This window comes from Oryx dammah, unplaced genomic scaffold, assembly GCF_014754425.2.
Source record: "Oryx dammah isolate SB20612 unplaced genomic scaffold, SCBI_Odam_1.1 HiC_scaffold_18, whole genome shotgun sequence".
Lineage (NCBI taxonomy): Eukaryota > Metazoa > Chordata > Mammalia > Artiodactyla > Bovidae > Oryx > Oryx dammah.
This window is the reverse complement of record NW_024070202.1, coordinates 103,779,253-103,793,619: the sequence shown is the minus strand read 5'-3', so window position 1 is coordinate 103,793,619 and position 14,367 is coordinate 103,779,253. Positions and strand designations below refer to the sequence as shown.

The 14,367-nt window shown below is 45.0% G+C and overlaps 1 protein-coding gene across 2 annotated transcripts in view; it reads left to right on the top strand.

Moving 5' to 3' along the window:
* Positions 1-14,367, top strand: part of SLC37A3 (solute carrier family 37 member 3) — a 57,215-nt gene that overhangs the window by 15,346 nt on the left and 27,502 nt on the right. For both annotated transcript variants that reach the window (XM_040259996.1, XM_040259995.1), the window contains exons 4-7: positions 4,475-4,567; positions 7,702-7,785; positions 9,648-9,793; positions 14,192-14,288. In XM_040259996.1, the coding sequence (XP_040115930.1) occupies positions 4,475-4,567; positions 7,702-7,785; positions 9,648-9,793; positions 14,192-14,288 (420 nt within the window). The remainder of the gene's footprint in view (positions 1-4,474; positions 4,568-7,701; positions 7,786-9,647; positions 9,794-14,191; positions 14,289-14,367) is intronic.

Here is a 14,367-nt window from a genome sequence, read left to right as displayed (position 1 = left end):
GTGTGTGTGTGTGTTAGTCGCTCAGTCATGTCTGACTGTCTGCATCATAGATGTGCTTAATTCTTCCAGCAACAAATCCTGACACCCGGTGAGGTATTGTCTACCAGGGAGTCCCGTTGGAGACTTGGCGGCAGGATCTTTATTGGGGCTCGTCATACCGGCATCCTCTGCCTGGCATGTATGAAAATCCCACATTCCCATAAGAAAAGCAAGTGTTCAGCACAAACCATGTTATTGGGACAGGCAGTGCAGGCACAGGGAGCCACTCTTAGCAGGGAATGATGGGAACCTTCCCAAGTCCCAAGGTTCCAGGGGCCAGCCTTGCCAGATAGATCTGCTTAAGGATATGAATCAGGTCTGCTGTGTAACTCCTGCCAGTAACCAGGTCACGTTGTTAGTGCATGTTGAACTTGCATTAACTTTCCTGCTAAGATATTTATTTACTTACTTATTCTAATTGCTGCTTATTAAAATAGATTTCATGGGAAATGACCCTGATGCTGGGAGAGATTTCAGGCAGGAGGAGAAGAGGGCAGCAGAGGATGAGATGGTTGGATGGTATCACCAACTCAATGGACATGAGTTTGAGGAAACTCCGGGTGATAGTGAAAGACAGGGAAGCCTGATGTGCTGCAGTCCACCAAGTTCAAAGTGTTAGATATGACTTAGCGATTGAACAACAACAACAAATTTTGATTTGTTCAAAACTGTGGATTCAGGAGTTCAGATGGATTGGTTATGTAGAAGTCAGGTTCCGACTTATCTGGGGATCTTTGTATTTTGGTATCCGTCCTGGTGGAGAGCAGTGCCAGCTTTCCATTCCCTTTTAGACTTAAATATCCAGGTTTTTTCTTTCCTAAAGGCTGCTACTGGGAGCAGAGTGGCTAGGGCAGTATTTACTTTCACTCCTCCTGTGTTTCTGTGTCTATAACTGTCTTAACTCTAGCTTCCCTCCGAGCCTTCCTTTATCGTCCGAAATGGAAAGATTCTTAGAACCAGAAGTATGTGTAAAGTCTAAAAAACATTTTGTTTATATATATTATTCAATGTTTCTTAAGTACCCTAAATAGTGTCTTCAAAAGTACTTATTATAGCTGTCATGTTTATGTATAGCTATCTTAGGTGCTTTACAAAAGACGTTAAGCAGGCACAGTCTCTGTACCTTGAGACTTTATAATGGATCCCACTGACATGGGCAAACATTGGAAATAGTAAAAGAACATAATATAAAATCTATTTTTATAGATATGGAGAGGAAATGGTTGAACCTAATATTTGAGGACAACTTGACTGAAACTTATAAACAATTTTTTTATACAAGAATTTTTTTTTCTATTAAATTAGAAACTCTTACCACTCCAGACAGCACAGTCCTTCCAGCGTGCAGAGTCTAAACTTCTCTCCAGTCTAAAGCAGGATTCAAGGTGCCCTCAGCATTCCAGCTCAACCTTGACCACAGATGCTCTTACCTCCGGTTCTCACGGCACCCAATACCAGAGCCCTGAACACACGTCAGCTTCAGCTCATCCTCTGTGCGCCGCTTCAGGAAGCTCTTTGATGTCAGAAGTTCCCCCACCCCCATGCAGAGCTGTCACTCTGTGACAAACATTCTTGCTTAGGAAACCCACACTGCGACCTTCCGTGCTTCCAGGAAGTGTCCCAACGTGTAGCAATCCTTGTAGCTCAATACAGGCCCTCCCCACAAGAAGAGCAAGAAGAGCCTCCATCCACGCAGGCCTCTAAGGCCGGCCCTCCACACAGTCGCTGTGCAGACGCAGGCCAGTGTGTGAGACTGGCAACTCAAAGTCACTCTGTCGGTGACTTTCAGGCTCATTTCCTTCTCTTTTAAAGAAACACCTGCTAGTAAACAAATCTGAATAACTAGAGTTCGTCTGTCAATCCCTCTTACAAGCAAAAATGACCTTTGAATTTGCGAGCCACACAGTTTTCCTCAAGACAGCTATCTTCTCGCCTGTTAGTACAGTTGTCTTGATCGGAGCTGCATTATTGATGTACACTTTCTTCACCAGCCTTTTTTCTTTCACCCTGTTTTCTGAACCTTTTTGTTCATCCTGCTTTTTTTCTTTTAGTTTTGGGATTTGTTTGCACTTGTGAAGGAGGCAGTCACTAGTATCTTCAGCTGAATTCTGGCAGTGAAGCAGAAAAAAGCTGTTTAAAATCTGTCCGTTTTTGTGACAGCCACACCTGCAGGGAGTTTTCGGTGGCTTCTCACGAGAGTGAAGAAAAAACCCTTGAAACCTGGAGCAGCTGCTTGGATGTGAGCGCTGGCTCACGTTGGCTTGTGCCCCACAGGGCTTCATCCTGGGTCCTGTTGAGCCTGGATGGGATCAGGAGTCAGAACTTGTGGCTCGAGGGAAGGATGGTGAGGTAACTCTCGTTGGAAGTATTTAGGGCCCCACGTTGTCACTCTGACGTACTGATGGGTCTCGGTTGTGAGTGTCTCTTCTGAAAGCAGAGTGTGAGTGTTAAGGTATCAATAACAAGACAGATGGCACAAGCCACACAGAAATGAGTCACTGGGCTACAATCACAGTTTATATATTCTCTTGACAATTTGGGGATTTTTCTTTCTGTGAAGCGATGATATATTTTCAGAGTTGCTGCCTGTGGTTTTTCTCTTTAATATATATATACTTTTAATCATTTTATTGAGTGACTTATGTTATTTTTGGCTGTGCTAAGTCTTTGCTTCTGTGCTGGCGTTTTCCTTAGCCGTGGAGAGCAGAGGCTGCTCTGTAGTTACGGGGCACGGTCTTCTCACTGCAGTGGCTTCTTGTTGCAGAGCACGCTGGGGCTCTAGGCTCACAGGCTTCAGCACCTGCGGCAGATGGGCTCGATAGCTGTGGCTCACAGGCTGTAGAGAACAGACTCAATAGCTGTGGCACACGGCATGTGGGGCTTCTGGATCACAGATTGAACCCATGTTTCCTACACTGGCAAACAGATTCTTTACTTCTGAGCCACTGGGGAAGGCCCTCTTTTTAATATTCTGAAGTCAGAAAGTTTTCTGTTTTACAAGATTTTTTGTTTTTGATGTGGGCCACTTTTAAAGTCTTTATTGAATTTGTTACAATATTGCTTCTGGTTTACATTTTGGCTTTTTAGCCTGCTTATGGGGTCTTAGCTCCCTGACCAAGGATCGAATCCTCACCCTCTGCATTGCAAGGTGAAGTCTTAACACTGGACTACCAGGGAGATCCCCAAATTTTCTTTCCTATAATAACCTATCTGAGAAACCATTTAGTACAACTCCTTGATCTGGAGATCCCAAAGAGCTATGAGTTTGTATTTATAGAAACTTACTGTTTCAGAAATTAAAACTGAGACATTTAAAAAATACATTGGTTTTAAGTTATTTAAAAATGAACTAAATAACCCATAACATGTTAATAACATAAATAACATTTCATGAAAAACAAGTTTTTCAAAACAACAAAAAGAACCACTTGCTAAGGAGAGTGACACTGACTTACATTTTTGCAAATCTCTTCATGTCTGTCTTAATAGAAGACAATGGATTTTCCTGTCTGCTTCTGAATTCAGTCTCTTGTAGCAGGATCCTTTGAAGGGTATGAAGAGACTTTGGCTTCCAGAGATACATAGTGGAAAGGGGAGAAGTATTTTAATAGCCTTTTTAGTTAATTGTGGATATTTGTCTTTGATACTATACCAGAATTTGACAAGAGGCAATTTCTTAAAGGTTAGTGACAATGTGGAATCTGAAACTATATTAATTAACTTTTTAATCCTTTTACATTAAGATCCATTTGTCTGTCTTGTCCTTTGAATGGGTCTTGGAAGTGACAGGCTCATTTCATTCTTTTTCGGCGGAAATATCTGCCAGAAACCCAAATCTGAATAACTAGCCTTTGTTTGTCAGTCACTCTTTCAAGGAAAAACGACATTCCAGCCTGCAACTCACAGTTTTCTCAAAACAGCTGTCTTTGGTGTGCTGAGTGCTAGATGCATATTTTCTACTTAATGGCACAGATTATTTTTAAAAAAAAAGGGGAGTGGGGACTCGGGCCAGATTTAGTAAGACTAACAATTTTTAATGCTCGATAAATATTTACCGAGCGTCTAGTATGTGCCAAGGACCTTCTTCAGTGAAACTGCCCCTTTTGGGGCGCTGTGAGGCAGTGAAAGATGCAGTGTGAATAGTACAGCTTGGTGTAACTGCCTCCATCCATGCCCAGGCACAGGCGTTTTACCCACCACTGCTTTTGCACCATCAGTGGAACAGGTAAAAGGGAAGAAGCAGATAGCATTTCAGCGTTATTATGCAAATCGTTGTGGCCTCATGGACCTGTTTGCGCATGGGTTTCCTCAGGTACAGAGCGCTGCTCTGCTCTTTTCAACCTCCCCAGGCTTCCGTGAGGGTGGGCGGAGGTGGTTCCAGAACGTGCTTTGGCCCAATGAGTCTCAACAGGTTCTTGTTGTTGTGTGACCGCAGGTTTGGAGCAGCAACCATTTGTTTCCCAGCGCAGAGGAAGCCACTCTTTTCCTTGGAACGTTGGACACCATCTTCCTCTTCTCCTATGCTGTGGTAAGTTTTAGAACACAGCTTTTCTGTTGAGGAAAAACGTAAATGACTCCACATCTTACCAAGTTGGTGAGGGATTTTGAATGTGCTGACTGAGGAGAGCTCAGTTTGCCTGGAGTTTGTATTTTGTGTCCTTCCCGTCCATCCATCTATCCATCTGTCCATCCATGTGACAGATATTTCAAGAGCACCTAGTGTATGCCTTGTAGTTTTCTCATTGAGGGGAATTCATCAGTGAGCAGCACAGGAAAACTCCCAACCATTAAAAAGCTTCTGTTCTTGACTGGGAACTAAGAGAGACAAACAGTAATACAATGCCATAAGGAAGGACACGACTGAGTGTGTTCAAAGGTGGTAAGTGCTGTGGAGTAGAACCAGGCAGGGAGTGAGTTTGTCCTGTAGGTAGGATGGCCAGGAAGGACCTCGAGAAGAGCAGAGATATGAGTGTAGGTCGAGATTTCGGATCCCTTGGCATATAGATGATTTTTTTCAAGATTGGATGAAAATCATCAAGAGAGTTGATGAGGACAGGCAAGAGAGGACAGGGAGAGTTGATGAGGTGCAAAGACTGAGCTGGGCCTCAGGAAAGGGGTTCCCGCATTTCCAGCTGGGGAAGTCGAAGGATTGGGCGGGGAGGCTGGAAGGGAGCAGGAGAACCACACGAGGGTGACTGGGCCAGCTCTGACTGAGGTAGTGTCCTGGAATCAGGCAGCCGGAGTCCCTGATTGGTCATCAGGAACATCTGGTGGCTGCAGAGGTGGCTTGGTGGTAAAGAACCCGCCTATCAAGCAGGAGATGAGGGTTCGATCCTTGGGTGGGGAAGATCCCCTGGAGAAGAAAATGGCAACCTACTCCAGTGTTCTTGCCTGGAAAATCCCATGGACAGGGGAGCCTGGCAGGCTACAGTCCATGGGGTCACCAAGAATCAGACACGACTGAGCAACTAAATAGCAGCAGCCGTGCATGTGATGTGAAGTACTGGGTGAAAGTCCCAACGTCATCTCCACATGCTTATTTGGGTAATTGTTAGAATATCCCTTCTGTGAAGAGGAAACTTACAGACACACACAGTTGGAGCAGATGTTGGATCCTTCAGCCCAGCCTTTTCGGTACAGAATCCCATCCAATGGTGCTTCTCCTTCAGCCTTTGAGGAAGTATTAGAGGAAGTCTTGTAGTCTCATGGTGGCTCAGTGCTAGCAAGTAGCTATGATACTCAGTATCAAAATGGAGTTTAGCTTTTTTTTGGATCATTTCCTTATCTATAGAGTTATGATAATATAGTTGTCTATAGAATTAAATAGGTTTAGGAGATAAAAGATATGTGCCATGAAAAAATCAATGATCTGGACTTCTCTGGCTGTCCAGCATTTAAGTCTCTGTGCTTCTAGTACAGGGGATGGGGATTTGATCCCTGGTTAGGGAGCTGCGATCCCACCTACTGTGTGGTGTGGCAAAATAAAAAAAGTTAGGGATCATAGCTCTTTATATTGAACTGCATTTCATTCTGTAACTTTCAGGTATTGTCTGGGCATTTGGAGCAGTACAGAATAAATTGGGTCCCTAATGTGAAACACAATTGAGAGATTTTCTTCTCTGCCTTTACTCTAAGGTTGTTGTTGTTTAGTCCCTCAGTCGTGTCTGACTCCTTTGTGACCCCATGGACTGTACCCCCACAGGCTCCTCCATCCATGGAATTTTCCAGGCAAGAATACTGGCATGGGTTGCTATTTCCTACTCCAGGGGATCTTCTTGACTCAGGGATTGAACCCTTATCTCTTGTAGTGGCAGGTAGATTTTTTACTGTTGAGCCACCAGGAAAACCCTGTGTATAGCATAACACCCTGTAAATTGGAGCTTTAGAAGGTAAAATCTTCTCTAACTCTGGTGGGTGCCAAAAGGTTGACAGTAATGAGGGAGAAACATTTATTATGATGTTTATCATCTAATTTTCTTTTATGTGTGTGTGTATGAAAGTCGCTCAGTCATGTCTGACTGTTTGTGACCCCATGGCCTGTACAGTCCATGGAATTCTCCAGGCCAGAATCCAGAATACTGGAGTGGGTAGCCTTTCCCTTCTCCTGGGGAAACTTCCTAACCCAGGGATCAAATCCAGGTGTCCTGTATTGCAGGCAGATTCTTTACCAGCTGAGCCACAATATATCTATTATATGTATAATATAGTCAATTTATTAGAAACACCTGTATCTGAATTCAGGTATTCAGTTAAGACATTTATTCATTTTACATATTTGTGGCAGAAACCTGAAATGTGTTGCCCTTAGCTTTTTGGTCTGCCTTCCTGCTGTGTGTGTGTGTGTGTGTGTGTGTGTTGCTTAGTGGTGTCTGACTCTCTGCATCCCTATGGACTGTAGCCCTATAGGCTCCTCTGTCCATGGACTTCTCCAGGCAAGAATACTGGAGCGGGTTGCCATTCCCTCCTCCAGGGGATCTTCCCAACCCAGGGATCGAACCCAGGTCTCCTGCACTGGCAGGCGGATTATTTATCATCTGAGCCACCAGGGAAGCCCGGAAAGTCCTGCCATGAGCTCAGCCTTTTAATTCCTACCACTCAGTTTGAGGAAAGCAGAAGGCAGAGCACTTGTACTTATCTTCAGCTAATTACCGTCTGTGCCTCCCTGTGCTCCTTGCCTCCTGGTGTGATGAAGCCCAAGGGTTAGATGAGCAGGCAGGGCACGTGGCCCCGTCGTTTCTGTTCCATGGGACGCGTTGTAACATTTTCATTCAGAATGCAAATAACTCAGACGGATCCCTCTGGGAAAGCAGATACTGATGGTGGAGTTCATCTGTTGTAGAAGATGCAGTATTTTTGTGTGCTTGTTTTATTATAATTATTCTTTTTTTCCCCCTAGGTGTCTCAGGCAGTTAGGGGGATCAGATAGGAGGAAAATTTGCACTGAATTACACTGTCCTGGTGCATGAAATGTTTACAGTGTTGCAGAAGCAGTTGTCATTTCTTGAAACACTGGTGAAACTGATACAGAGGTTAGGCTAAGCAGGAGAGTGAGGTTTAATTTTTGTGTTTTGTTTGCATCACTTGATTTGCTTTGGAATGTATCGTACTTTTTCCAGGCTGTGTTGTTACCCAGAGCTGTAAAATGAAATGCTTTCTTCTTAGGGCCTTTTCATCAGCGGTATCGTCGGGGATCGGCTGAATTTGCGATGGGTTCTCTCTTTTGGCATGTGCTCTTCTGCATTAGTGGTAAGTTGGAAAGTGTTGTTGTTTTCATTCCAGTTACTGTTACCTTGGCCAGGAATTTTAGAATCCAAGCAAGCCCCCTACTTCTGTCTATAGAATAGAATAGTAAAATGAATCTTTGGTTTTCTGATCCCTTGGGGGCCTTTTTGGTTAAGGGACATCTTGAGAGTGTGATTTTAATCACACCCCTTCCTTGATTCTCAGTCACCAACAAAGGTCACAGCGTAACTCGAGTGGCGTCCATTGCCCTCGAGAACCCGGTCCCAGCTCTCTTCTGCGGTCGCGTCTGCCCTGCGTGTCAGCCCTCTGCTCTCCCAAGCCCAGCTGCCTTCCGTGGCCCTCACGTATCTGCTCCTTCTACCTCACTGCTATTGTTCCTGCTCTTCTTCCTGCCCTCAGTGTCCTCCGCTCAGCTCTTCATAGTCTAACTCAGCGTCTCCTTCAAGTCACTGGCCAGATGACCCTTGTTTCCTCATGCCTGACTTTATTCGCCCATCTCTTAGAAGTTGTCGCTCCCTGTCCTGAGCCCCCGTCCCTGACTTTCCATGGAGGCACTTCCTTTGTCTGCTGCTCAGCCTGCTTGTTTCAGGTCAGCCTTGTTGCCCCTAGGAGCCTTCAGCAGGGTGGTGGAGCCCATGGACTCCACAGGGCTGCACTGACAGGCTTTCAGGCCTTCCCTTGCAGCTTCCAGCTGTGGTTTCTCCATGCTTCAGGCTCCACTTTTCAATACCTGCACCCAAGGTTGCAGTGAGGGTCCTGTGAGTCACTGTGTGTGGGGGGCATTTAGAATGGTTCTTGGCGTATTCAGTGCTCCAGAGGGCAGGATCCATATTAGGATCTTCTGTATTTGTTCACAAGCATTTGTTGATTGAATAAAAGCATGGAGCTTAGTTAGACTCTATTAATTATTTTTCAATGTCTGCCATTGGTGTATGGGGAAAAAATTATTTTCCTTTATATTTCAGAGATTGAAGCACTTTATTGATAAGCTGCTCACCCACATGTATGTACAGACTGTTTTAAAACCTGGTTTAGGGTTATTCCCTAAACCCAAATGAACTTTTTGGCCAACCCAATGTTTTCTTTCTTTTTTTTTTTTTAAACACACTTTTAGAAAAGCTGAAGTATGTCCGTGAACTCCTTTTCAGTGCACAGTTTTTGAATTTTGACAAGTGACTATAGTCATGTAACTGCCACCTGCCTTCTGTCCCCGGCCTCTGGCACCTGCTGCCCATTTTTCCATATGGTTTCCCTCATTGCAGAATGTCATGTAACTGGAATCATACAGTATTAGACATACACCACTTTTAAACCCACGTCAAACATTCCCAAAGGAGATTGACTACAAATAAAACGCCCACCCCGAGCAGAACGCCTGGAAAAAAGCAGTCACTAGATACATGCCACCGAATGACTGAGTCAGTCGCAAGCTATGCTGATGCACTGAGTAGCCACGGTTAGTAAAAATAGCTGGTGCTTTCTGGCCCCACAGTGTGCCTGGAAATTTACACACGTTCTGGTGGAAATCAACACACGTGAACTCCAGTAGTCTTTTTTACCGTCCTCCATAAACAGGAAGAAAGAGAAATAGATGTAAGATGAGGTCACACGATGGGGACTCTGTCTTTTAGAGTGGAAGATGCAAGCTGGAGGGATGGCCCTTGCTGTGTTTTACGCTGTTTGCCATCTCTGCCTCTCTGGTCAGGGGTGGTCTGATGCTTGTCTTGCTCAGGGCCGCTCTGAGCAAGGGCACCTGGAGAGTCTCTGAAGAGTCTCCCAGACATTGAGCGTGTCTGTCACGGAGGGTCCTGGGTCGGGGTGTCCGTGTGGGTGTGACGCGCCTCTTGTTCTCCCTCTTCCCTAAGGTGCTCGTCTTTGGCGCTCTCACCGAATGGCTGCATTTCTACAGCAAGGGGCTCTACTGTGGCTTGTGGATCCTGAACGGCCTGCTGCAGTCCACCGGCTGGCCCTGCGTCGTTGCTGTTATGGGCAACTGGTTTGGGAAAGCTGGGTATGCCACTCGCTTCCTCTTTCATTTCCCTGTTTGATAGTAGTTTGAATATCCGATTGCTCAGATTTGTCAGTGTCAATTCTCTCTACCCCTTTTTTTTTGTTAAATTAAGAAATTTTATTGTGGAGTATAATTGCTTTACAGTGTTACAGTGGAGTGAATCAGCCGTATGTGTGCGCATATCCCCTCCCTCTGGACCCTCCCTCCCGCCCACACCCCAGCGCTGCCTCTGGGTGATCGCGGAGCACCGAGCTGAGCTCGCTGTGTCCTACAGCAGCTTCCCACCGGCTGTCAGCTTTATACTTGGCAGTGTCTATCCGTCAGTGCTGCTCTCCCAGGTCGTCCCTCCCCCCTCCCCTTAGCCCTCTGTGTCCAGCTGCCCATCACTTGATCTTTTCAACACCATCCATGTCTGCCCTCTATTTTAGGAAGTTTAGAATAGCAGAGACAGGAGGTTTCACATCAGTGGACACTGGAGACAGTGCGGACTCTATAGCGAAGGTCTGGCCCGTGAGACACGTTCACAGCACTGTTCTGACTACGATCAGACTTTGAGTGTGGCTGAGGCAGTACATCTCAGTTTTTTTTTTTTTTTCAAATCTTTCCTTTAGAGAACATAGATAACACATTGTAGTAATAGAAATCTCGCATGCCATCTCATCATGTATCTTCCTGTGGGTTTTGCCTTCCCTGTTTTTGAGACTCGGTGATCTAGTGTGACCTTCTAAAATTAAAGATAAGGAAACTGAGCTCAGAAGTTGTCCTTGGGACTTGCCTAGAATCACAGAACACAGGCTTTAAGAAGATGCAGATGATGAATGCCAGGCTTCGGACCTTAGTTGAATTGGCCATTTCCCCCCAACCCTTCTGTTATTTATCAGTTGTGTGTGAGGTGGTGTGTGTGATGGGGCCATGGCATATGGATGGGCATCTGCTGACGGGTCTTCGGGGCCACCCAGGAGGACCCGTACTTAACCTACAGGAGGGAAAATAAGTAGAGATTCCCAAAGACTTGGCTTTGTTCCTCATTACCGTTGGTGACGCTCCGCCTTTGTTGTTTATCATCATTTATGATTCTCTGCCTTCAGGGACTGTTAGTTTGGATTTCTAGCTTTTGTCCTGGGTAAAATATTCATGTGTTGTGAAGCGCACATGTATTTCATTGATAGCTCTGTCTTTTTGTTTACTCTCTTACGTAGGGGCCAGTGTACCCAGCAAGTATTAACCCACCCGCCGTGGTGATCAGCGCATGCTTTAGGCAGCTCCTCTCGGTTTTCCAGCTTCCCCAGTTTCCTAATGGGAGTAATGGTGCTTGTCGATAATGATCTGTATTTGTTGTGAAGTAATGTTGATGTTCAATGTGCTAGTGATTTCTTCTTCTTTTTTTTAATACTGTTACTTATTTTTGTTTACACCGGGTCCTTGTTGCTGTACGTGGGCTTTCTCTAGTTGCAGTGCCTGGGCTGCTCGTGGTGGCTTCTGTGGTTGCAGGGCACAGGCTGTCGGGGCACAGGCTTCGGTAGTTGAGGCTCTCCGGCTCTGGAGCGCGGGCTCAGTAGTTGTAGCACACGGGCTTACTTGCTTCTCGGCACGTGGAATCTTCCTGGACCAGGGGTTAAACCCGTGTGCCCTGCATTGGCAGGTGGATTCTTACCCACTGTACCGCTAGGGGAAGCCCTGTGCTAGTTGATTCTTTCCAACTCTGCTGTCACTGGGTTAGTATAATTGATTTTCAGGGGTACTAATTCCCCAGTGATACTTTAAAACCTTTATTTATTAGCTACACCAGGTCTTATTTGCAGCCGTGGATCTTTGTCATGTCTTGTGGGATCTTTCCTTTCAGTTCAGGAACGGCCTAGTTGTGGCGTGTGGGCTCCAGAGGGCATGGGCTCAGTAGTTGAGGTGCACGGGCTTAGTTGCTCTGCGGCATGTGGGATCTTAGTTCCCCAAACATGGATTGAACCCACATCCACATCATCTGTATTACAAGGTGGATTCTTAACCCCTGGACCACCAGGGAAGTCCCTCCCCTCTTATACTTTAGTTTTCTTTTGGAGTAGGTGATGCTGTTTGTGTGCTGTTTATTTGTATTAAAATTTTTAAGGTAACGTCTTTCCATACATGATTTTTGAAAATTATACCAAGGCTACTTGATTATTGTCGTGAAACCAGCTATTTCAAATGAACAAAGAGAAATAAAGGCAAAACCACCGGAAATGCTGTTATTTCAAGATAATCACTGGGACATGTATCATTTTGAGATAATCCTTATCTGAGCTTTTCCAAATTGGATGACACTGGGTGTTCGGTAGCAGTGACTGGACATTCTTAACTCTTCATTATTTCTCTCTTTCAGTCACAAAGACAAACAGGATGTTCAAGAAAGCCATTAATTATAGTTTACTTTTGAAAGTAAGACATTGTGTTTTTAAGCGAATAACAACTAGTAAGTGAAATTGATGCTGCTGCACTTGACGCAGGGTGACTCTTCCTGTGAAATGTAGCAGTAAACCACAAAGTGCCAGTAAAACCGTGACAACTTACAGTCACAGCTGTTTTCAGCCAGTTTCTTCCGAAATGTCTTTGATCAGCGTGTTCTTCAGACCCTGACCTTTGCTCTTCTCTCTAGGATCCTCTTGGTAGGTTTTGTGTTTTAAAGGCTTGGGGCGTTATTGTCCTGATGAAAATGTAGAGATTGTCTAGTTCAGATCATTTGATTTCCAAGTGAAAAAAATTTAAATGATCTACTGAAGACATTGCCCTGAAAAGCTGTTACCATGTGTGAGTCATCCCTCCTCCCGTTGTCAGGGGTCATTGTTTTTTTTTAATGCCTTGCCATATAGCATGCAGGATCTCAGTTCCCCAGTCAGGGATCGAGCCCGTGTCCCCTGTATTGTGAGCTGGGGGTCTTAAACACTGGACCTCCAGGGAAGTCCTGGGATCATAGTTTCTTAGAGCACATCCAGGCTGGTAGCACTGGTAGCTACACCTGTGCAGGCCCCCGCTGTCAATCTGCCCCTGCACCCAGGCCTTTGAGGAGCACAGCGCTTCCCAGATGAGAGCATTGAGCCCGGACCGTGAGCTGCTGGCGGTCACTCTGCACAGCTGGAAGTGGCTTCTGAACACGTTGTTTCACCGTAGAGTGTTGTCTCCCTCTCTGTTTTCGTTTTTGATTTTTTTGGACTGTGCCTCGTGGCATGTGGATCTTAGTTCCCCAACCAGAGATCAAACTGGTACCCCCAGCACTGGGAGCTCGCAGCTTTAACCTCCGGACCACCTGGAAAGTCCCTGCAGTATGTTTTCATGTCTCTCTTCTCCCATTCGGCACAGTATTGTTGAGATTCATCCATGTTTGCGTCGGTAGTTCATTCCTTTTTATGGCTAAAGACTCATCCATTGTATCACAGTTTATCTGTTCAGCTGTTGGTGAACATCTAGGTTTTTAGTTTTTGGCTTTTACTATTGAAGCCACTGTGCTTGTTTGTTCACAAATCCTTGTATGGACACATGCTTTCATTTCCTTGGGTAAATACCTGGGAGTAGAATGGCTGGATCTTATGGTAGGAGCATGTTTGTCTTTTGAAGAAACTGGCGATTTCTTCTAAAGTGGTTGAACCACTTCGCATTCCTACCCGCAGAGTGTAAGGGTTCTCGGTGCTGTGCACCCTTGCCAGCACTTGATATGCTCCGTGTGTCTTGACTTTGCTCTTCTGTTACGTGTGTAGTGATACCTTGTTGTGATTTTAATTTGCATCTTCCTGATGTTTGATGATGCTGAGCATCTTTTCATAGTTGCTAAGTGGTGTCTGACTCTTGCGACCCCATGGACTGTCGCCCGCCAGGCTCCCCTATCTGTGGAATTTTCCAGGCAAGAATACTGCAGTGGGTTACCATTTCCTTCTCCATTCATGTGCTTATTTGCATCTTATTTTACGTGTGTGTGTGTGTGTAAAGCATTTGTTAAAATCTTGGCCCCCTTTTCAGAAACTTTGTATTTGAGATGATTATAGCTTTAACACTCTTTAGAATTTTATTGCATTGTTTTATCTTTCACAGTATTGCGTTCTGAGATTTCTATATCCCAGCAGCAAGTCTTTTGTCAGATAAGTGGTATCCAAATAGTTTCTCCCAGTCCATGGGGCTTGTCTTTTTAAATTCTCTTAATAGTGTCTTTCTGTGAGCCCCAAATTGAACTTTAGTATAATAAAATCTTAGAAGAAGAGAGCTACCCAGTTAAGTGTTTTGCCATTTGGGTGTACTTTGAAAAAAAAACACATTGAAATGGAACATTGATTCTGTGTAATGTGAGCCTGCACTGTTTGGCCATTCTGTACCTGAGCTGCACACAGAACCCGTTATAATTGTGTTGTCTTCTGTTCTGCTCTGTTCCCATCCTAGGCGAGGAGTTGTTTTTGGTCTCTGGAGTGCCTGTGCCTCTGTGGGCAATATTTTGGGCGCATGTCTAGCTTCTTCTGTTCTGCAGTATGGTTATGAGGTAGGTGTTTTTTTTCCTAGCTTTTTCTTCAGTATATAAATATATGTTTTGTTTTTAGGAAGTAATCCTGTGACCATTT